The 23,220-nt window shown below is 42.4% G+C and overlaps 1 protein-coding gene across 1 annotated transcript in view; it reads right to left on the bottom strand.

The window, feature by feature from the left end:
- The window catches only part of LOC137412417 (uncharacterized), a 216,647-nt gene that overhangs the window by 9,021 nt on the left and 184,406 nt on the right, over positions 1-23,220 (bottom strand). Inside the window, exons 4-9 of the mRNA XM_078767895.1 lie at positions 22,918-22,997; positions 18,449-18,575; positions 17,646-17,721; positions 17,172-17,296; positions 15,566-15,651; positions 13,769-13,849 (exon numbers count right to left, since the gene is read on the bottom strand). Of these exons, the coding sequence (XP_078624021.1) occupies positions 13,769-13,849; positions 15,566-15,651; positions 17,172-17,296; positions 17,646-17,721; positions 18,449-18,575; positions 22,918-22,997 (575 nt within the window). The remainder of the gene's footprint in view (positions 1-13,768; positions 13,850-15,565; positions 15,652-17,171; positions 17,297-17,645; positions 17,722-18,448; positions 18,576-22,917; positions 22,998-23,220) is intronic.

Raw genomic sequence — 23,220 nt, 5'->3', positions numbered from 1 at the left:
GGAAGCACGTACAGTTCAATTGCTGATGCTTACGCATCTTTTACGACAGAATTGTATGGTAAAGCAACCGTTGTCTTCGACGGATATGGAGGACCCAGCACAAAGGACAACACCCACCAGCGACGGAAGACAACAACTGTGAGAAATACTGTCAATATTACAGACACCCAAATTCGTGGGGAAGAAGGATGATTTCCTTTCCAATGAAAGGAACAAAAAGTCACTAATTGATATGATTACGGTGTGCCTGAGACAAAAACACTGCCATGTTGTACAGGCTGAGGGAGATGCCAACGTGGACATAGTGAAAGCAGCCGTCACTATGTCCAAAACCAAATCAACCACCCTTATCGGAGAAGATACAGATCTCCTAGTATTACTTCTGTATCATGGGAAAATAGACAGTAAGGAGCTCTACTTTCGGTCAGACAAAGGGAAACCAAATGTGTACAATATCAAAATTTTGAAGAAGTTACTTGGGGATGATGTCTGTACTGATTTGTTGTTTGCCCATGCATTCACTCGGTGTGACACTACCTCTAGAATCTTTGGTGTTGGAAAAAAATTAGTGTTTCAAAAAGTCAACAAGGGTGATTCTGTATTGCGTACCTGTTCAAGGATTTTTTGTGCACCAGACACAGATCAAGTTGCTGTAGAAAGTGCTGGGTGTAAAGCAATGGTAACATTGTTTAACGGGACAAAGTCCGACTCTAGCATCATTGCGGTACAGTCATCTCTGCAAAAAACTGGCGACAGCAAAGACATTAGTAACCCCAGAGCGATTGCCCCCCACAACCTCAGCTAGAAAACATCACTCAAGACGCAGTTACCTTCAAGTCATGGAATGGATGGGCCATAATGACAACATGGACCTTGCAAAATGGGGCTGGGATATTCAAGGTGACAAACTGACACCAGTAATGATGGACAATAACCCTGCTCCTGACATCCTGCTAAAAATGGTTCACTGCAACTGCTCAGCTGGATGCAACGCATTTAGATGTAGTTGTAAGAAGTACGGACTTGAATGCACCGGGGCTTGTGGACCTTGCCAGGATGGCAATTGTGAAAATATGAACCATGCTCCTATTTTAGATGAAAATGAGGACTGATTTGTGACTTCTTTTTGTAAAGCAGTGATGGTATTCCAACTGGAATGACATTCTGGGTACCAACTAATTGAGAAAAAGAGGATACATTGACCAAACTCGATGTCGTTTTGCATATATGAAACTGCATGTTAATAAAGAGAGTGGCTGAGGCATCAACATCTTGACGTCATCGGTGATTTGATGATGCCATACCATACAGATGTAAAGGACAAAAACTATTTCAAATACTCCTGTGAATCTCAGTTTTCGTAAATTTGGAATTTTTCATCAGAATACATGTAATTACGTCATGACATGACGTCATGACGTAACGAATGATGTCATGGCGTCATTGGGACACTCCTGTCAACTGCAAGACATCCAAGGTAATAAGTTTTATAGTTAATTTTTACTTTTTAAAGTGATTTAGAATTGCTTGTTTCAAAAGATATGCGTATATATTGGACATTTTGGTCAGATGGCGGCCATTTTTTTTTTTTTTTTTTTTTTGTATACTGAATCGAGGCTCGTGAAAGAGCTAACATTTATTTCACAAACAAATCAACCAGACAAACAAAATATACAAAAAGAGGGAGCGGAAGACAAGATGGGGAGAGAAGGGGAAGCACACAACCACAACATTTGAGAGCAGGGAGAAGTGTGGGAGGGAGAGGGCTTGCGGGCAGGAGGCGTGGGAAGGGGGGGGGGGGGGGGGGGATGGGAGAAGTATAAAACACAAGGGGACCGATCTTGTTTGACGTCATCTTGTTTGACGTCAAATTTGAACCCTTTCTGATGAGCCAATTTCGGCCGACTTTTGATATGTTGTTCTCTGGACCAAATACTACAGGAAAACACCATAAAACGTTTTCTTGCAATTTTTTGGGGGTTAGTCAGCATAATGATCCGACTATTTACGAATGTTGTTCAAAGTTAGAACACAGATAATGAATGATGGCTTACATATATATCCATGTCATTTTCTTTCGAGATCAGATCCAAGATGGCCGTTTTTTAATTTATTTCTATTTTTTGGGGAAACAAGATAGAGGCTCGTGTAAACGTCAACATGAATCACAAAAAAATAAAAATAAAAAACAGACACACAAAACATGCAATAAAGGGAGCGGGAGACAAGATGGGGAGAGAGAGAGAAGCACACAAGTACAACAGCAGAGAACAGGGGCATCTGGAGATCTGTGGGAGGGAGAGGACTTGGGAGGGGGGGGGGGGGGAGGAGGCATGGGAAGAGGGGTGGGAGAGGTATAAAACACATGGACACTGGAAACGTCCTGGAAATGGACACTGGAAACATAGGACTTCCAGGAAAGAAGTTGGTATTTCAAAAAAGTGGATCTGGGGTGAATTAACGGGGGTAGAAAAGATCAAGGTATTGGATGGGGGAAGATAAGAGATGGTGGTGAACAGCTGTTATAAAGACCTGGAGGGAGGAGTGGGATTGAAGAGAGTGAGGGAGTTTGTTCCAGAGGCGGGAGTAAAGAGGAATGAAAGAGTGAAGGTGAGCAGAGTCTTGATTTTGGCAGTTTAACCATAAGAGGGCTGCTGGCAGATCTTGTGCGACCTGTAGGAATATTTGGGGGACAGAGCACAGTTAGAGCTGGGGGAGCTAGGCCGGATAGGAGTCGGTAGAAGACAGAAAGACCACCAACCTGCCTGCGGTGAGTGAGTGAAAGGCCCTCACAATCAGCTTCATCACGGGAGATTCCAATGATTCTGAAAGCTTTGGTTTCAAAAGACTGAAGCCGAGCTACATGTGAAGCAGGAGCACCAGCCCAGAGGGAAGAGCAGTATTACATTGAGCTGCGGTTGAAAGCTTTGTATGTGGTGAGGAGCTCAGAAGTGCCCAGAAAGGACTTCATACGATGGAGGATGCCCAGTTGGCGACTGGCTTTGGAGGCCAGCTTGGAAATGTGGTTCTCCCAGGAAAGATCGTGGCAGATAGTGAGACCCAAAAGCTTGAGTGACAGAACTTCTTGGAGGGCATTGTTTAGAAAGTAGATGGGAGGGTTGTCCAGTCGGTCTTTTCGGTGAGACATAGTAAGAGTGTGAGATTTGTCAGGATTGAAAGACATGGTCCACTTGTTTGACCAGTCTGTGATTTTGCCCAGGTCTGCAGAGAGTGAGAAGGCTGCAGACTGCCGATCTGAGAGATGAGGAATGGAGCGTGCAGAGAGTGGAGTCATCAGCAAAGAGATAGAGAGGATTTTCCAGAGTTGGAAAGATCATTGATGAAGACCAGAAAAAGCACAGGGCCCAGAACACTGCCTTGGGGAACTTCAGCCTGAACAGGAAGGGGAGATGAGAGAAATCCATTCAGGGCCACACGTTGACGTGGAGATTTCCATGGATACCATAGGAGGGGAGTTTGGTGAGCAGAGCGGGGTGCCAGACCGTATCGAAGGCACGTGATATGTCAAGGGAGACAGCTCTGATTTCCTGTTTGGCATTGAAGACCTCCATCCATTGTTGAGACAGCAGAAGCAGCATGTCCAGAGTAGAGTGACCTGGTCTGAAACCAAATTGATGATCAGAGATCAAGCCATTGGAGAAGAGGAAGGATTTGATATCCAAAGCAATAATGGATTCCATGGCTTTGCTGATAATTGGGAGCAGGCTGATTTGTCTGTAGTTGCAAGGATCTGTTTTTCCACCTTTTTGTGTAAAGCCGTAATGTTGGCTGATTTTCAAACTGATGGCAGATGACATTGAGCAAAAGAGAGGGTGAAGAGAACAGAGAGAGGATGAGATAGAGCGGAAGAGCAGGATTTTAGGACCCGTGGGCTGATGCCGTCTGGTCCAGTTGCAGAATCAGAGTCGAGGTTTGACAGAAACTTTTCCACCTTGTCAAGAGAGAAGGATACAGAGTCCAGGAGCAGCTATGTTCGAATGGGTAAGGTGGGAACAGAGAGAGATGGGTTTGGGACACAAGATTTTGAGGCAAACACAGAGTTGAGGCATTCGGCTTTGTCATGTGCGGTGTCAACTGTGTAGCCAGTTGAGGTAAGGGATGGGATGGAGGGGGAACAAACACCAAAAACAGATATGACCAGACGCCACCAGGATTTGGAGGAAGGAGATAGGTTTGAGAGTTCAGTCTTGAAAGTAGAGAGATAGTGCCTCTTGGCTCTCCTGAGGGTAGACACACACATGTTCCGAGCTTGGCGGAAGGAACTGAGATTGCCTTCTGTTGGATTCACCTTCCAAGAGGCAAAGGCAAGTCGTTTCAGGGCACCACAAGATTCAGTGTACCATGGACGGGAGGAAGGGTAAGACAACTGAAGACGAGATGGGATAAATCTGTGCATGAGAGAGAGCAGTTTACTTTGGAAGAATTCCCAGGAAGAGTTGATGTCAGAGGGAGTAGAGATGGGAGACTAGTCCAGATTATTGATGGCTGCTTGAAGACCGTTCCAGTTGGCCACAGTGAAATGCCAGACCCGTCGACACTGAGGAGGCTCTCTGAGAATGACCAGAGAGATGTCCACTTTAACAAGCACATGATCAGACGAACCGATTGGAGCAGAAGAAGAGCAGCAGACATTTGCAGGGAGGTTTGTCATAACCAAGTCTAGAATAGAAGATGCTCCGTTGACTGAGATCTGGGTCGGGAAATTGACAGATTGTGTCAGTCCCAATGAGACGCCATGGCTGGTGAGAGAGGTACCCACACCCAGCCAGCTGGCTTGATGACAGTTGAAGTTGCCACATATGAGGAAGAGAGGGTTGGGGTGAGTGGATAGAAATTGGTCCATGTTGTCAGACAGCAAAATGCAAATGGAGTCATCACTGTTTGGAGGACGGTACAAAACACGTATGAACAAACGGTGGGAGTGGAGAGGAAGCCGTAGCCAGAGGTACTCTTGGGGGTGGGGTGGAGAGAGGGCAGCGCAATGAGAGTGAGGAAGAGTTTTTGATAAACTCCACCACCAGGACAGCAACCCCACCACCAGGGCGAGGCTCAGGTCTATCATATCGGAGGAGGAAGTAACCAGGAAGAGATATCAAGGAATCAGATACATCTTGAAGGAAGAAAGTTTCTGTTAAGCACATTACGTCTTGTTTGTCAGAAGCAACCTGTATGGAGAGATCAATCAGGTTTGAGCAAAGGCCCCGGATGTTTGAGGTCCATACCGTTAAGGAAGAGGGAGGGGGAGCATTGGGTGCAGGACAGGGGAGGGGTAGGGTAAGATGAAGGATGAGAGGGGGAGGTTGGGAGAGCTGTTGATAGTGTGTCAGAGATTGCAGAAGAGTTAGGAGAACAGGAAGGATGAGGAGGACAAATGGTTTGATGGTGATGGGATGAGGCACGGTGAGGAGTTGTTTGAGGGGAAGCAGAGCACAGTAGAAGGTTGGAGGAGGTGGAGGTATGAGATGGAAGGGAGACGAAGTGGGGAGGAGGCAGCTTTGAGGAGGAGGAGGAGGAGGAGGAGGAGGGAGGGGGGAGAATTGGAGAAAGATGGTAGGGGGGGGAGTTTAGGAGGGGAGGGGTGGGGGGGGAGTTTTGAAGGGGAGTGGTGAGGGGGGATATTTGAAGAGTATTGGGAAGGGGGGAGATTTGGAGGGGGGGAGTGAGGGGGGAGTTTAGGAGGGAAAAGGGCCAGGGGGGAGAATTGAAAGGGTGGGGTGAGGGGGAGTTTAGAAAGTGGATGATGAATGAAAAAGAAACATTTATTACAAACTGGGTTTTTGTGATTTTCAAGTCAGAGATCCATTTTAAAATTATAGAGGAGGAGTGGAATGAAGGTGAGTTTAGAGAATGTCGGGAGGAATGACTGTAAGAGATTTAATTTTTTTTTTTTGAAGTGGAATGGATTTAAGAGGAAATTGAAAAAGCCTTTTAAATAGGAAGAAAAACGGCATGTTGTAATAAACCACTGAATAAAACACTACAGGGGAAAGTTGAAACATATTTAAATAATATTTAAACAAAACCGTGAAAAACAATCTGGGAAAAGTCCCTAAGTGAGGACGTGGATTTGAGAAAGAAGGAGAAAGGGTTGAATGAGTATGGAGGAAACTAGAGTTGGAAAGGTTGGAGAGGTGGAAGAAAAAGGAGATAAAGGGGGCGATAGAACAAGCACGTGTCCGCGAGGAGAGAAAGAATTAATAAAGTTTTTTTTTTTTTTTTTTTTTGTATTTAAAACGTTAGACAAAGGGTAAGATGTTCGTGGGAGGTGGGGGTGGGGGGGGGGCGGGAAAGAAAATCAAAGATACAACCAAATACAGCGAAGGAAATCTATATATATAAAACACGGTTTGTGTGTGTGTGTGTGTGTGTGTGTGTGTGTAATGTTACCGATAGACTCCTAAACGGAGAGGCTCACGTACTTGATATTTTGCACAGACATGGCCATTGAGCCTGGGAAGAACATGGCCGACCTAAAAATCTATTTCATAATATTTTTTTACCATATTTTTACCTCAGCGCATTTCAGCGAGGAATATATTCGGACCGGTGGCAGAGCAGCGCGCTGATTCGCTCAGAGCGATCACATGATGTTCCTTGCCGCCATTAACTCAGTTATGCGTTCACACGTATTTCAAAGTGAAAAGCGATTGCGTTTTTTCACATTTCAGCGAGGAACATTGCCATTCACACCACATAGGTTTTTTTTTCTTTCAACTTTAGATCCATATTTTTTGCCATAACGTAGCGCATTATGGCTCTCTCGAGCTCGAGTTAGCCAATCACCTGGGAGCATGACGCCACGTTGGCCACGCCCACGACAGGATGCAGAGTTGCAATTGATCGCTCAGAGCGATCACGTGATGTTCCTTGCCGCGCGATTGCGTTTTTTCACATTTCAGCGAGGAACATTGCCATTCACACCACATAGGTTTTTTTTTTCTTTCATCTTTAGATCCTTTTTTTTGCCATAACGTAGCGCATTATGGCTCTCTCGAACTCGAGTTAGCCAATCACCTGGGAGCATGAGGCCACATTGGCCACGCCCACGACACAACGCAGAGTTACAATCGTGCGTTTGCGTCATTTCTTACCACGTGTAAACGTGGTATTTTGTCTACGAGTATTTTGAATTTGGTATTTTGAATTTGTCTACGAGTGAGTGACTGGAAGACTGACTGTGATAAAGGCAATGGCACCGAAGAAAAGAAATTTGTCACGTTCAACCTCCCGAGCAAGGAAAATCGCTGATCGGAGACTCCATGAAGCCGATGAATGTACTTTTCACCATCGACAAGCCAATCAAGAACATGTCTCTAGATTCAGACAGCGAGAGACAGAAGATGAGACAGAGGCACGTCTAAACGCCAATCAACAATGTCTGGCGAGGGCCAGACAGCGAGAGACAGAAGATGAGACAGAGGCACGTCTAAACGCCAATCAACAATGTCTGGCGAGGGCCAGACAGCGAGAGACAGAAGATGAGACAGAGGCACGTCTATACGCCAATCAACAATGTCTGACGAGGGCCAGACAGCGAGAGACAGAAGATGAGACAGAGGCACGTCTAAACGCCAATCAACAACGTCTGGCGAGGGCCAGACAGCGAGAGACAGAAGATGAGACAGAGGCACGTCTGAACGCTAATCAACAACGTGTGGCGAGGGCCAGACAGGGAGAGACAGAAGATGAGACAGAGGCACGTCTAAACGCCAATCAACGCGAGGGCCAGACAGCAGGAGACAGAAGAACAGCGCCAAAAACGACTCAACAACTGGCAACCATCAGGCAGACGGCAGCTGGCCATTGCCAGCTGTATAAAACACAAGGACACCAAGGACTTCCAGGACAGAAGTTGGTATTGCAAAAAAGTGGAATTGGGGTGAAATTAGCAGGGGTAGAAAAGATCAAGGTTTTGGATGGGGGAAGATAAGAGATGGTGGTGAACAGCTGTTTTAAAGACCTGGAGGGTGGAGTGGGATTGAAGAGAGTGAGGGAGTTTGTTCCAGAGGCGGGAGAAAAGAGGAATGAAGGAGTGAAGGTGAGCAGAGAGTCTTGATTTTGGCAGTTTAACCATAAGAGGGTTGCAGGCAGATCTTGTGCGACCTGTAGGAATATTTGCGGGACAGAGCCCAGAGAGAGCTGGGGGGGGGCAAGGCCAGAGAGGAGTCGGTAGAAGACGGAAAGACAACCAACCTGCCTGCGGTGAGTGAGTGAGAGGCCCTTGGAGTTAGCTTCATCGCGGGAGATTCCAATGATTCTGAATACTTTGGTTTCAACAGCGTGAAGACGAGCTAGGTGTGAGGCAGGAGCACCAGCCCAGAGGGGAGAGCAGTATTCCATTGAGCTGCGGATGAAAGCCTTGTATGTGGTGAGGAGCTCAGGTGTGCCAAGGAAGGATTTCGCACGACGGAGGATGCCCAGTCAGCGACTGGCTTTGGAAGCCAGATTTGAAATGTGGTTTTCCCAGGAAAGATCATGGCAGATAGTGAGACCCAAAAGCTTGAGTGACAGAACTTCTTGGAGAGGCTTATTCAGAAAGTGGATGGGAGGGTTGTCCAGTCGGTCTTTTCGGAGAGACATCGTAAGAGTGTGAGATTTGTCAGGATCGAAAGACATGTTCCACTTGTTTGCCCAGTCTGTGATTTTGTCCAGGTCTGCAGAGAGTGAGGAGGCTGCAGACTGCCGATCTGAGGGATGAAGAATGGAGCGACAGAGAGTAGAGTCATCAGCAAAGAGATAGAGAGGATTTTCAAGAGAGTCAGAGAGATCATTGATGAAGACCAGAAAAAGCACAGGGCCCAGAACACTGCCTTGGGGAACTCCAGCCTGAACAGGAAGAGGAGATGAGAGAAACCCATTCAGGGCCACACGTTGACTACGACTAGAGAGGAAGTCCGCCAGCCATGCGTGGAGATTTCCATGGATACCAAAAGAGGAGAGTTTGGTGAGCAGAGCGGGGTGCCAGACCGTATCGAAGGCACATGATATGTCAAGGGAGACAGCTCTAATTTCCTGTTTGGTATTGAGGACCTCCATCCATTGTTGAGAAAGCAGAAGCAGCATATCCAGAGTAGAGTGACCAGGTCTGAAACCAAATTGATGATCAGAGATCAAGCCATTGGAGAAGAGGAAGATTTCTTTTCGAGATCAGATCCAAGGTGGCCGACTGATGGACATTTTGTTACATAAACGTGTCCCCAAACATTTCTCGGACATGCATGGACCAATTTTGTTCAAACGTGGCACAAAAACAGTACATAAGCAGAAGATTTTGTTTTGTAATCTGCCAAATGAAGGCCGACTGACGGCCTTTAACTCAATACAGCAAAATTATTAAAACCATGGGGGCTATGTCATTTTATCTCTTTTTCTTCTTGTTATTTTCTTGTCTTATCTCAAAATCTGCCTTGCTTTCGTCCAACATTCAAATCTTACAAAACTGAGTTTAGACTTTCAACAGAAGCCTATCTTATGACCACTAGCTAATCAATCCTCCCTATCACCGGCAGAAACTGGAGGGATTTGATCTTTTTCTTTTTTAACAACTTTTAGTAATCACAGTCCATTGTTACAGCTGTAAGTAAATCTTGCACTTTGCCCTACAGTTGCTACACTGTAATGACAGCATAAGCTATGACTATCTCAGCATTAAGGCCAGCACACACCACCTGGTCTGAGCTGATAGAAAAACGCAAAAACTGGCAGGATACACATCAGGCCTGAATTTCACAACACACATTTACAAACAAAAGAGCGTGAGAGGTGTGTCACTTTGGGTGAAATGATGCAGCTGCAAAGGAAAAATCAAAGGGGTTTTCGGTAATAATCACTCATTACAATTCAATGCAGGTTGAAAGGTGTACTATCAAGGTACAATCATTGCAAACTCCTTCAAGAGCTGACAATGCAATGCATAGTCTAGGATATTGTGTTAATTGGTGATTGAGGATTTGCGAATGAAAAAAGTATTTTCAGAAGGGCACAGAACTCTTCAATAGGAACAATTATCGGGGACGCCTCTTCCTGGTGGTTGTACTCCCCCAATGCAAGTCGGGGGCCAATTCTTTCCTGCTGCCCGGATTTGTCAGGGCAGTGCGGTCACAGTCAAATTGCCGATCGGTCCCCATGGACTGGCCCTTACCCTCTTGTCTCTCTCACTCTTCATTTTTCTCTCTGTCTCTGTCTCTCTCTCTGTCTCTCTCTCTCTCTCTCTCTCTCTCTCTCCCCCTCTCTAACTATGTTGTGGCTCCAACTTCGTGAAGGAGGGGTACACCATCGTGGATGTGGGAGATCTCTGGGTTACTCCTGCGAGATCAATCGGCTGTCTCCGTGCCACGCGGGGGCTTGTTCAAGAGAACTGTCCAGGGCTATAAAACAACAACAACAACAACAACAACAACAACAATTCTTCAATAGGAGGTGTTGAGTTAAAACAGACTGTTTCAGACCGATATAAAACCTGACAGTTAAGCATAATTCGCAACACTAGGGTCTATGAGTGATGACAATGGAAAGAATAAAGAAAAGAGGATAGGGGGTTGGAGGGTGGTGGAGCGGGGAGGAGGTGGAAAGGACAGCAGCTGCTCCAAGTTCATGTTGAAAATGTATTCGCTGTTAATATGATGGTCAAAGTGTGTCCTTACTTCTCAGGTTTGATTTTCAATCTACAAAGTCTTTTAATCTCTAATATAGCAGATGAAGCTTTGTTTTAGTATAAACTAAATTTTTTGTTTAAATACACTAAGCCATTATTTGTAGTAAGCAAACAATAAATGTTGTTTGGAATCAACCACTGTCTTGCTTCTGCATTTGTGAGGTAGGCCTTTGATCGATATTTAAGGTGGGTGTGCCTTAGACAATAACAACAGCAGCAACAATAACAACAGCAATAGGAACAACAATGGCGACAAAGACCACGAAAAAGCCAACAGCACAGAAAGCTATTTAACATTATCTCAGCCTGCAAGCTGATTGGCTTCCAAGTCCCCGAACGAATGCGGTCTCAAATTGCACTAGTATTTCCTGGAAGACATTGTGGCAGATATAATGTGAGTGTGTGGCAGAATTTTTGGCAGAAAGTAATAAACCCGGGAACATGAAATTTATGGCCAGAATCATTGCCAAGTTTATCACCTCCTCCTGCCAGATTGGATGAAGTGCATCGACCTTTAGCCATGTCATTTAACAACAGAAAGTAAATGTACCTTACTTTATTTTTAATTAACTGAGGTACCAGCAACTGAGGTATGCGACTATTTTCCTTGTAATGAAAACGTACCTTGTCCAGTTTTCAACACATTTTCTAAATGTACATAAATTCCGAGGTGATGACAAGTGTACAAAAGTGATAGATTTCAAAGTGTACGTGTGCATGCCTTTTTTAAAGTGTACTTCCAAGGAAGTAATGAAAGCACTTTATTCAATAAAGTTGTAAGTAAAATAAAGCCATATTATATGGTGATGCCTTCGCTTCCCCTCCCCTCACGCCTACCTCCTCCAAAACCTCTCCCCCTTCTATTCCCATAAACTCTCCATACCTCTCTGGGTGGTGTTTGTGCCTTTATTTAATTACAATTAAAATGCGATAATCTCTAGAATCTCTTAACCTGAGCTGAATTTCAAAATTTAAACTGCGGAATTGAGCTTAGCAGCAGTTCCAACTGCAAAAATGGTCAATTTGCTCTCCAGTTAGTGTTGAGTATGACCGGGCATATCTTAAGCGCCATTTCAGCCACGCGATTACTTAAAGAGCAGTAATGATACAAATACAGCACTTACCTCAATCTTCTCAGGAAACACGCTCCAACCGATGCAGGCAAACAGTCTAAACCCAGCTCACGTTCCGTTGGTGGGCGAACAATCCAATGCTTGGGGAATATGCTTAGTTATAAAAATCGGTAATTTCTTAACATTTTCAGATTTCACTCCAGGTTTTGACACTTATTTAGTCAGACATTTAGTCATTTAATCAGCCAGGTTAGATCCTCAAATCCGAAGATTTTGATTTATACTTTAATTAGTCCATGAGAGTACATCATGTTTCCAAGGCAAGCACATTTGAATAGGCCGAAAGAAAATGGTGGCTAAAACCCCTGCGATGTGAAGTTGGGCTGACCAAGGAAAAGCCTCTCATAAAGGTAATATGTTAAATATCCACAAAAGGGGTGTTTAAATTAACCCAAACATCCAGTTTTCATTCTTGAACTTCTTTGGAGTTCCCTTAGTATGCATGCAAAGTTTGGGGCTGCTAGGCGTCATGGTTTTGGAGTTATGGAGGAGACACACTGAGAAACAAACTGACTGACACACACTCACATTTGTTGTTATCGATTTTGTTCATTATGGCAGGAGAACTGTGGTATCAGCTTAAAGGTGAATCATATAGATACCACGAGGTTTTTAAACACAAAGGTATCCATTGCCGGCCATAAATTGATAAAAATGGGAAAGGGAAAGAAAAAAAGGGAAATAAAAAAGAGCTACGGGATTCTTGAAAGATGGGGGAAAAGGTAACTGATGTTATAACACTATGGGATTAAAGGGAGGGTAAGGAGAGGCATGTATGGAATATATGAATATATTAATCGGGAGGGAGAGGATGTGGCTGCCATTTTCCGTCTGTAATAAATAGATGTATTTTCATTACTTCCGCCTACAAAGGTGGATGGAGGTTATGTATTCACCCCTGTCTGATTATCTGTCTGTCGATCTGTCTGTGAGCAGGATATCTGAAAAATTTATGGACGGATTCAAACGAAATTTGGTGGACAGGTTGAGTATCTGATAAGGACAAATTGATTAGACGTTGGTGAAGATCCAGATCCGGATACGAGAATTTTTTGAAAGATTTTTTACCATTGAGAGATTGAGCCAAAAACGATATATTGTATGATATCTCAAGAAGTTATGGAGAATTCGGACAAACCTTGGTGGACAAGTTGGGTTTGTGACAAGGAAGAATTTATTCAATTTTGTTGAAGATCTGGATCCGGATATGATAATTACTTCCGCCATCAAAGGTGGAAAGAGGTTATGTTTTCAACACTATCTGTTTGTCTGTTTGTGAAAAGAATATCTCAAAAAGTTGTAGAGGGATTCAGACGACATTTTTTGGACAGGTTGGGTATGTGACGAGAGAAGAAGTGATTACATTTTGGTGAAGATCTGGATCCGGATACTAGAATTTTAAAAGTAATTCTTCACCATTGGGAGATAGGGCCCAAAAACGATATATAGCACGATATCTCAAAAAGTTGTGGCCAGATCCGGACAAAACTTAGTGGACAGGTTGAGTGTGTGACAATGCTGAGATTGTTCAATTTTGGTTCAAAATCCGAATCTGAGAATTTTTTTGTTTTTCTTAAGTGATTCTTTAACATTAAAAGATGAGGCCAAAAACGATATATAGCACGATATTTCAAAAAGTTGTGGACGAGTTCTGACCAAACTAGGTGTATGAGTTGTTTAGGTGACGAGAACAAGCTAATTCTATTTTGGTTCAGATACTGATCCAGATCCGGCATATCAGTGGGATACAAAACGTAAAATGTTCAGCCTGGCGGAGTTATGCGCTGCACCGAGTGCCGTTCTAGTTCAGCCTGTATCTTTCCACGTCGTTGTTAGATAATCTTATCAGTGCCATGGTTAAACCAATGAACTTATGACTCATAGCTAAAGCAGTCCATTGTCTTGACTCCATCATGCTGGCATTGTGAACACATTGGCCCAAGTGATATGGTGCCCTCACCTTCACCTCATCCCACTTGTCCCTCGCTTCATGCAGCACTCTGCTCGTGTGCAATGGTGTAGCTGGAACATCCATGTAGCGCTGGATAGGAGAAAACACATCACGGGACGAACATGATTATGCTTATCTATGATAGTTGTGTTGGTGATGATATTGATGTTCATGATGATCAAAGCAGCAATAATGATGATGGCTGTGATGAGAACAATAAGAACACTAACAAAAATATTATTTTTAGTGTTATTAAAATTATGATAAACATGAATAAATATTAATGTTTTAATCACAAAAACAATTTTAAAATCTTATTTACCAAAATTAGAAATGATTAGAATCAATAACTTCATGTGCATTTAGATACGGTAAATAAAGACAGTTGTTTTCAAATTGGATCTTTTGTATTTTAAATACTTGAATCATGAAAATTTGAAAAAGTATAATGATGTTTGAGAGACTTCAGGCCTAATTCTCTCTTTAGAAGTTCAGATGTACTGTTGTCTGTGGGAATACTATTTATCAAACGTATACTGTAGTTTATTCTAAATTTTACTCTCCTTAGTAATAAATGGCCTTAACCCTTGGATGCAGTGATTGGGCCTCGGAGGCCCACAAGGTTTTTTTTGTTGCAAAAACTATGCTGTAGAATTTTTTTTTGGAATGAGCCTCATTTTCACCGACTTTCATGTTGTTACACAAAATTCAGTGACATAAATAAAAATTTTCATTCAGGCTCGTGGGAAAATCTTCATTCTTCACTTATAACCCGAAAATCCGACACGAATGCAGGCCTGGGGCATTCGAGGCCCCACATAAATGTTGTTGTACTTCTGTATGTTCTATCATTATTTTCTTGATATGAGCCTCATTATATGCTCCTATAACTTGGTTACAAATAATTCAGTGACAAAAATATGAAAATTAAAAAACTTTACACGAATACATTCGTGGGGCCTCCGAGGCTCAATGGCTGCATAGGTGTAGGATTTTTGACAGTTGTGGACATATACATTCTAAATAAAAGGATTAGGGAATCATATTTTTTGAGCAAATACTCCTCCATGAGCCTCAACGTTTTAGAGAAAACAAAGTTGAAAAACCAAGAACAAAAAAAAAAATTTGGAAAAAGAAAGAAAAAAAGATTCATTACTTGCATGTGATTCTTCCAAATAATAGGATCAATGATTCACATTTTCTGAGCAAATACACATCCATGGGCATCGACTTGGATTGAAAAAGGATATGAAAGAAGAAAAATCGATTAAAAAAAAAAACATTACACGAATACATCCATTGGGCCTCCGAGGCCCAATGGCTGAGTTTATGTAGGATTTTTGACGCTTGCATTTAAGAGTTAAATTAGGCTTACAGGTAAGCACACTCGCATCTGAGCTGTCTAGTCTGGGCTTGAATCTCGACCCAGATATAAAGTGTCATCCTGCTGTTTTGCATACAGGCCGAGGCATCAATGTGTGTGCCACCCCTCAGATGTAGGACGGAACCAGAGGACCGGCCTGCCAACACCGGTCTGCTGGTGAACGTTAAACAACTTTAATATCTTTTGCAAAATGAAGGCCATTGTTGCTGGCATCCTGAACAAATTCCATGACTTACTACTGAAAAGGTAATGGCAAACCACCCAGCAAAACCCTTGCTGAAATATTGCTTGATGATGATTATGAAGATGAATTAATGTGAAAACATGTTTTATTGAAACGTTTTCAAAGCACAAAACATTTGTCTCTTTTATATTGCAATATCGAGAATAAAACTACTTGTATGTGCCCCACCCAAGCATACGTTAATCCAAGGTTGATTCATAAATTCCGTGATGGTCATTCTCTGTGAGGGCTCTGTTTTCAAAAGTTGTCGGATAAGTTGCTTTGCTAAGGGGGGTTTTGGGCAAGAGAAAAAGAGTTGGGGGGGGGGGGGGGGGAGGGGTGTATTTTATTGTAGAGAAATAAATGTCACCATCATTTCTTTTTTTCTATTTAACATCTCTGGGATTGTTGATTATACATAACCATTTCACCCTGTATTGGTGACAAGCTGATAGATTGGTGGAGAAACAATGGCTTTCTTTGTCATTCACATTTTGATAATTTTTATGTTGTAAGTAGTGGAGAATGGTCAATTATAGTTATTCAGACCCAGTCATGCTGAATGACCTCCTCTATCAAGGGAATTAAATAAGAGTCAACCACAGTGAGGGGACGAGCATCGCATGTAGATCAGACCAGGTGAGATAGGCAGATTATTCCACCCAGAAAATCGTTAATGAGCCAGTTGGGTTTTTAACAACATTCCAATAGTGCCATGGCAGTTCTCCGAAAACTAACACGACTATCTGATGCTTAGAATCCAATCCCTAATACTAGGTATTTCAGCTGGATATGAACGCACAACCTCTGGGATACCAGTCCATTATCTTCACCAATAAACAACCACTTTACCCTTTGATAATTGTGATGCCAATACTTGTCTAAAATGTATATGTTGGACCATGATTTTTCCATTCAAATCAATTACCTGCTGCGTACATCAGATATTAAGGTATGTAGTACTCATGCAGTACCATCTTTGGGCTTGGACCACTGCCTCAACACCTTGCTCTTGGCTGGAACCCCTACCTCACACATTGCTCTAGGCTGGAACCCCTACCTCACACATTGCTCTAGGCTGGAACCCCGACCTCAAACCTTTCTCAGCTTCAGGCTGTGGAACCCAAGGTATTCAAAATCACTGGAATCAATGTGATGAAGCTGAGTCTCTGGGCCTACAACTTTCACATCACAGACGAGTCTTCTCTCTGTATTCTACCGCATCCTTTCTGCTCTTGCACCCTCGGCCCTTTCCGTGTTCTGTCCCTCTGAGGTTCCTGCAGGGCGCATGTGGATTGCCAGTAAACCCCCTTATGGTGAAACTCACAAAATCCAGAATCACTTTTTTTTTTCCTGGCTGTGGAACAAACTTCCTCAGTCTCTTCAATCTCATTTTTTCATCCAGAGATTCAAGAAACCTGTTCATCATCATCATCATCTCAGGTGAGGTATGTAGTATCCACAACCATGATTTTTCTATCCCCATTAACCCTCCCATAGCACATAGTTTTCCGGGTATTTAGTTTTCCTTCCCCTTTTCTGTTGGAGAGTTTGTGGCTGTATCCATATCGTTCATCCCCAATGTTCTCACTTCGCCCTCGTTCTTTCCCGCATCTTTAATTTTTCCAAATCTCCCTCTACTTTATCCCTCAACTATGCTGTTACATCTTGATCCATTCTGGGTTCTAGTTCCTCCATGAGCCTCGACCCTACCCAAAAAACCTCAATAATGATCACAACATTTTAATCAATAATTATTCCGATGTATTAATGAAATAAATAAACATCGATACAATAATGCTGACCTTCTTCAGACACAGCAGCCCATTCTGGCCTGGGGAAATCATACTGACCCAGCTGAATTCTTCGTTTCATGCCAGGTGAGATGGCAAGACCATGGTGTGAGTAAAAAGGTGGGAATCCACACAGCCTTAGAGGAAAAGCATGGCACAGTCACTCAGGAAGTCATATGGGGGGGACTTCCTCATGAAGCATATTCCAGCAATAGAGAAGAAACCGTTTTGTTGAATAATTACTTTTAACCTTTTTTTTTTTTGAAATTTAAAAAAAACTTTTGAAAATTCGAAGGAAAACTTAGCCATTTATGCAACTAACATCAGGGCAGCCATGCAGAGTTATGGTGAAGAAAAAAATTGTGACCATTTTATAAAACATTCAATTAAAATCTTTCATTTTGAAAGTTATTTTGTATAAATAAAATTGAGATTATTTATGCACTGCAAGGTCGACAAACACACCAATGGAATAATATTACTCACAAGATGTACATAATAACACCCAGAGACCAAATGTCACACGACTTGTCATATTTCTCCGGACCCAAAACCTCCGGTGCTGTGGATTTAGGGGAATCAGTTACAGGATAAAGGAAATGAAGAATAAGGAAGGGGGAAAGAAGACACAAGGAAATATGCACAAATTTACATTTCAATAAAATTGTGAAAATATAAACACTAAAAATTACTAATCCCAATAATGGGGCTAGCAGGAGAGCTTAGATATACGGACTTCTGAGCTGTCTAGCCTGGGTTCAAATGTTGACCCAACTACAAACTGCCACTCTGGTGTTTCACAGGCGGCATGGCGCAGCATCAATGTGTGCGGTGTCCCTCGGAAGGACATACAACGGACTGTTCCGTCTGCCAGTACTGGTCGTTGGTGACAATTAAAGATCCCACTGTGTCATTCGCAAAACGTAGGCGAGTTATCGCAAGCATCCTGAACAAATTTCAAAATTCTGCAGCTTTCAGTCAAATGTCAGGCCAGACCAGCAAGTTCGTAAAAGACTAGGGCCAAAAACGTTACTCTGCTGATCCCGCAAGAAGGTGGAAATAATTGGAGACATAAAATAACTGAATGTGTTCATGGACTATTCTCGATAATGCCCACTTAGTACTGTTATCTTAAAATTTGTTATGTGTATTCAAGTTAACATATTTTTGAACAAGTCTAATCTAAAATTTGCCATTGTTGTTTTTCTGACATGTTTTACAAACATGCCATAAGTCCCACTGGCTTTGCATTTGTGTAAGACCAAAGCACCACAGCACAGTATTCACACCGACGTAGTAGGGCGTGTAGCAGGGTGTGTTGAGGGAATTCAGGCTTGTCGTCTCCTTGGCAAACCCAAAATCTGTGAGTTTGAGGATACCATCAGCATCCTTGGAAGTATACAGCAGGTTCTCGGGCTGATATGGGAGTGGGATGAAGGGTGATAGTGGGAAGTTTTAGAGTTTGGAAAGGTCTCATGGGACAAGTAGAGTTAGATAAAGCAGGAATAATTTGGACGTAACTCCAGGATACTGAGAATTGAGTTTGGTAACTGCAAGTAAAAAATTCAGGCCTAAATTAAACTTCTTGAAATATGTTGCTTAGATTTATAGGCTCAGCTACTTCACATTTCTAAAGGTGATGACAGAATTCTCACATAGAATATATAGAATGATTTTCTCAGCTGTATTTTTGAAAAGACTTTCTTTCGTGCTTTTTTTTTTTTCGTACAGTGCAACATTTTGTCAAACATATTTGAGGTTCATAGGAGAACCCAAATTCCTCTTCTTCTTTTGTATCGCTATATTGAAAGCAAAGTTTCTCAGAGAGCAATGCAACTCGTATATAGAGATACCTTTGCAAGAAAATGTACTACATCAGCCTTGGCTATCCTCCTGATGAATAGCCATGAACTTAACTAAAATAATTATTTATTTCACTTGTTTCATTTGACTAAGGATGTGCACATCCCTTGATCAAAAGTGATAAAACATGGAGAGATGAAACCAGGTGGTATATGGCATCTTACAAAGAAAAGGTTAGGCGAAATCCATGATAAATTTTATAATGTACCCAAACAATGTTTGTTTACTATGACAAATTGTGATTGGAAATACAGATTTCCAGTGACTGATGATGTGAATGTGACTGGTCATGTGGACACTATGCTTACATTTTGTACACTTTCTGGAACACAATTTCACATTTTGGTTATCTGCTCAGCTTTATGCAGGATAGAGACTCTGTATTAGCTCAGAACCTCCCTGACGTTCTCTCAACTCGGGGGTGTAATGGTTATAGAGCATCGCCACTCTGATTCTGGGAGGTTGGCAGTTCGAACCCCAGCCAAGTCATACCAAATACTTTAAAACATGCTGCTTTCTTGCTTGACACTCAGCATTATAAAAAGGATAGAGCAAGAACAAACAACCATAATTTGGTAATAATAATAGCGTAAGGACTCGACTTTGTTATCCCTTTTACACCGCACCCGGTGACCCGATGCCCACGGCACTAATGGATTTACGATCTACGAACCGCGCTCTTTGTTTATCACGTACAGCCATACTCGAAAAATCTGAATTAGCCGACGTTGGGGCCCAAAAGCATCCGATTAACTGCCGATACGACGCCATCTTACGACGCCATCGTATTGGCGTCTGCTGGGCGAAGGCGAAGCAAGCCGTCCGCTGATTGGACAGGCGAAGGCGAAAGCAAGCCGTCCACTGAGTGGACAATCCAGAGCATGCATTTGTGCCGGTGTCGGCGATCGTTGTTCATATATGCACTCTTCATTCTCATCTTTCTTCCTAACTCTTACTCGGACAAGCAAATCCCCTATGCCATCCATAATGGTACACTCTATCCATACACAACATCCTCCCTTCCGTGGATGTTCCATGGGTTTCGGCTAGTTTGGTAATAATAGTGCAGGCTTTGATGGGCCCAATTGTCTCCTGCTGTGTCAAAGTTCCTTGTAAGGGAACTCACATTACTATTATTAATATAATTATTGTACTTTTCTGTATATTCTCAAATCCTGCTCTACCATGAAATATGATGTGATATGCTCCATAATGTCTATTGTAGAGGAGTCAGAGTTGTGTCCACAATGGCTTAACCTCAGCATAAGCAACTTTGGCAAATTATGATAAAAACATTGTCATGGAAATCGCCTTTGTTTTTCTTTCAAATACATGACATTTAACAAATGTGACGCACTGCCCATGCTCCAGTTCTGCATATGGTGTGGTGTTTCAATCAGATCTGATAAATACAAAGCTAACTAGAACGACACTCGGTAGAGCGCATATCTCCACCAGGCTGAAGAGTTTACGTTTTGTATCCCACTGATAGGCCTGATCTGGATTCGGACCTGAACCAAAATCGAATCGGCTTCTTCTTGTCACCTGAGCAACTAATCCACCGAGTTTTGTGATTTTGTGGTTGCAGAGAAGCTGGTCATTAGGACTGGATTTGTAGCTTGTGACTGTTTTTATAATTGATGTATTAAATTGTATATTTGCTGTTTTGAAGGAAAACAAATGTGCATAGACATAATTATGATACTGGTTATCAATATAACCGGCCTTAGCGACACAACAATACCCAACAATATTGTGATTTGAACTATATATTTTTGTATCTTTACAATTAATTATACGAATCACCTTATAGCTCGAGTACTGCAAACCATTTTGAATTGGTTATTTTATCAAGGTTGAAAGGATTAAAAAACATAAATTGAATTAAACAAAGCAACCTAAACCAATACGAAATACATTTGAAGAAAAGATATTGAAATACTAAATGGATTAAAAGTGAGAAAGGTAAAAACAAACAAATTTTTTTTAAAACAATGCACCAATGAAGTTAAGAAATAAAGAGAATAAAAAAAAGTGGAGTAAAAAAAAAAAAGACAATGACAACAAAAAGGCGGATCGATACAATGAAATAAGCACAAAAGGAAAAGTGTAAATCAAAGCCATGTAAAAAAAGAAACCAAAAGCAATGAAGAACAATTAAACAAAAGGAAAAATAAAGAGAAAAACTACAGAATGCAAAAGATCGGCACACATGGCAGTAGTTTCTGCAAATGTCATGAGTTTGCAACGGATTACAGTCACGCTAGCTTCAGATGCCACTTTGGACATCATATCAGAAAGTCAGAATGGTGCCACGATCAAGATTAAAGAAAATCAAGCAATTGCTGAGAAATGGAATGAAGGTAAAGGTTTAAGAAAGCCAGCAAATATAGAAAGAAAAGAAGGCAGAAAAGGTAGAGCCTGCTGGAATTCAGGTAACAGGAAATAGAAAAAAAATAGCCCCGTGGGAGAATAACGGTTATTTCCCCACAGTTTCTGAGGAAGATTTTAAAATAAATTACCTGAATTTGAGGCAAAAACCCCCCATTTTCAACGTCTTATAGGGGTGGATCCGGATGGGGAACACAACCCCAGGAGACTTCAATGTTCTGATGTAACGAACCAAATTTGGTCCATATTGGTCGTGTAGTTTGTGAGGAAAATATGTATTTGTGAATATGAGGGATTAGGGGAGGGAGCCCGTGGCCACCTTTCCAGAGGAGATACGACCATGTGGAGCACAGGTTAAGGTTAGGGCATCGTTACGACGGTGCATGGCCAGTTTGGTTTGGATCCAGTTGTCAGTTTCTGAGAAGAAGATTTTTTAATGAAATACCAAAATTTGGGAGCAAACCCCCCCCCCCCCCCCCCTTTTACTCCCTTTAAATGGGCAGATTTTTATGGGGAGAACAACCCTATGAGACGTTACTGACATTATGCATTGTACCAAATTTGATCCATATCGCTCAGGTAGTTGTGGAGAAGAAGATGTTTTAGTGAAAATTGGGGTTTTGGGGAGGGGCTCGTGGCCCCGTTTCTGGGGGAGATACAACCATGAAGAGCACAACTTAAGGTTAGGGCAGGGTCACAATACCTCGGGGCGAGTTTAGTCTGGATCTGTCTGGCGGTTTCTAAGAAGTTTTTTTTGAGTGAAATACCAATATTTGGGGCAAAACCCTCTTCTCACTCCCTTTATTTGGGGTGCATCCAGATAGGGAGCACAACCCCAGGACCTTGCTCTTAATGTACGTACGGACAGACGGACGGTCGGACACCGGGACCCACTCCATAAGGTTATTTCGAAGGATTAACCCTTCCAACTAAAAAACAGAAAAACAAGCATTCTTCGAACAAAACATTATTCTAACAAAATAACAAAACAAGCAAAAACAAACAAGGGATGCATGCATTCTTCCAGTGGCCCTTCATGGTTAAACTCCCAAAATGCAGGCTTTCCACACAACTCAACCCTTTTCTCTCCCGTTTGTGGAACCACCTTTCGTTTGTGGAACCGTTCAATGAAACTCTTCCCTCCAGAGCTTCAAGCAGGTGGGTCACTTCCACTTCATGTCATCCCCAAACGGTATCCCCAATCTTTTCTACCGCCATAAACCCTACCTACCTCGACCTTCTTACTTACAAGTTACTGTTTCCTCCCCTCCTCTGTCTCCTCTTTTTCTGTTAGCTCATTTTTTTGCTTGTTACACCAAATGTGGCTCCACAGTCACTACATTGCTTCTTTACCCTTCGTCAACTCATTCTTCCATGAGCCTTGATTTCACATTCAAATGAAATTTAAAAATAATTAGAAGATTAATTGAAAGAAAGAATGGAGGGAATGATGAACGAAGAAACGTATACAAACAGTAATATGATTAGTAAAAGCAATACAAACCTTGATGTCTCTGTGAGCAATGTTCATAAGGTGTAATGAAAGAATGGCCTGGCCAATGTCTCGCATTGTTTCTGACGCCTCTGAGGACACAGTGAAATAGACAATGTGGTTTATGCTCCTTACCTTTATAATACCTTACTTCTGCTGAAAAAAAGAATTGCAGTGTACATTAGTCATCCTTACCCAAGGATAGGAAATTCCTATCAAGGGTGTCTTATTATCCGCCATTGCACTTAATCCGAAATGGCGGCTTATGGATTGGGTCTCGTCCATCTGTCCATCAGTCAGTCCGTCCATGCATCC

The sequence above is a fragment of the Myxine glutinosa genome, chromosome 1 (genome assembly GCF_964187855.1).
Source record: "Myxine glutinosa chromosome 1, kmMyxGlut1.1, whole genome shotgun sequence".
Lineage (NCBI taxonomy): Eukaryota > Metazoa > Chordata > Myxini > Myxiniformes > Myxinidae > Myxine > Myxine glutinosa.
The sequence above is the reverse complement of the archived record's forward strand: the minus strand, read 5'-3'. Positions and strand labels throughout refer to the sequence as shown.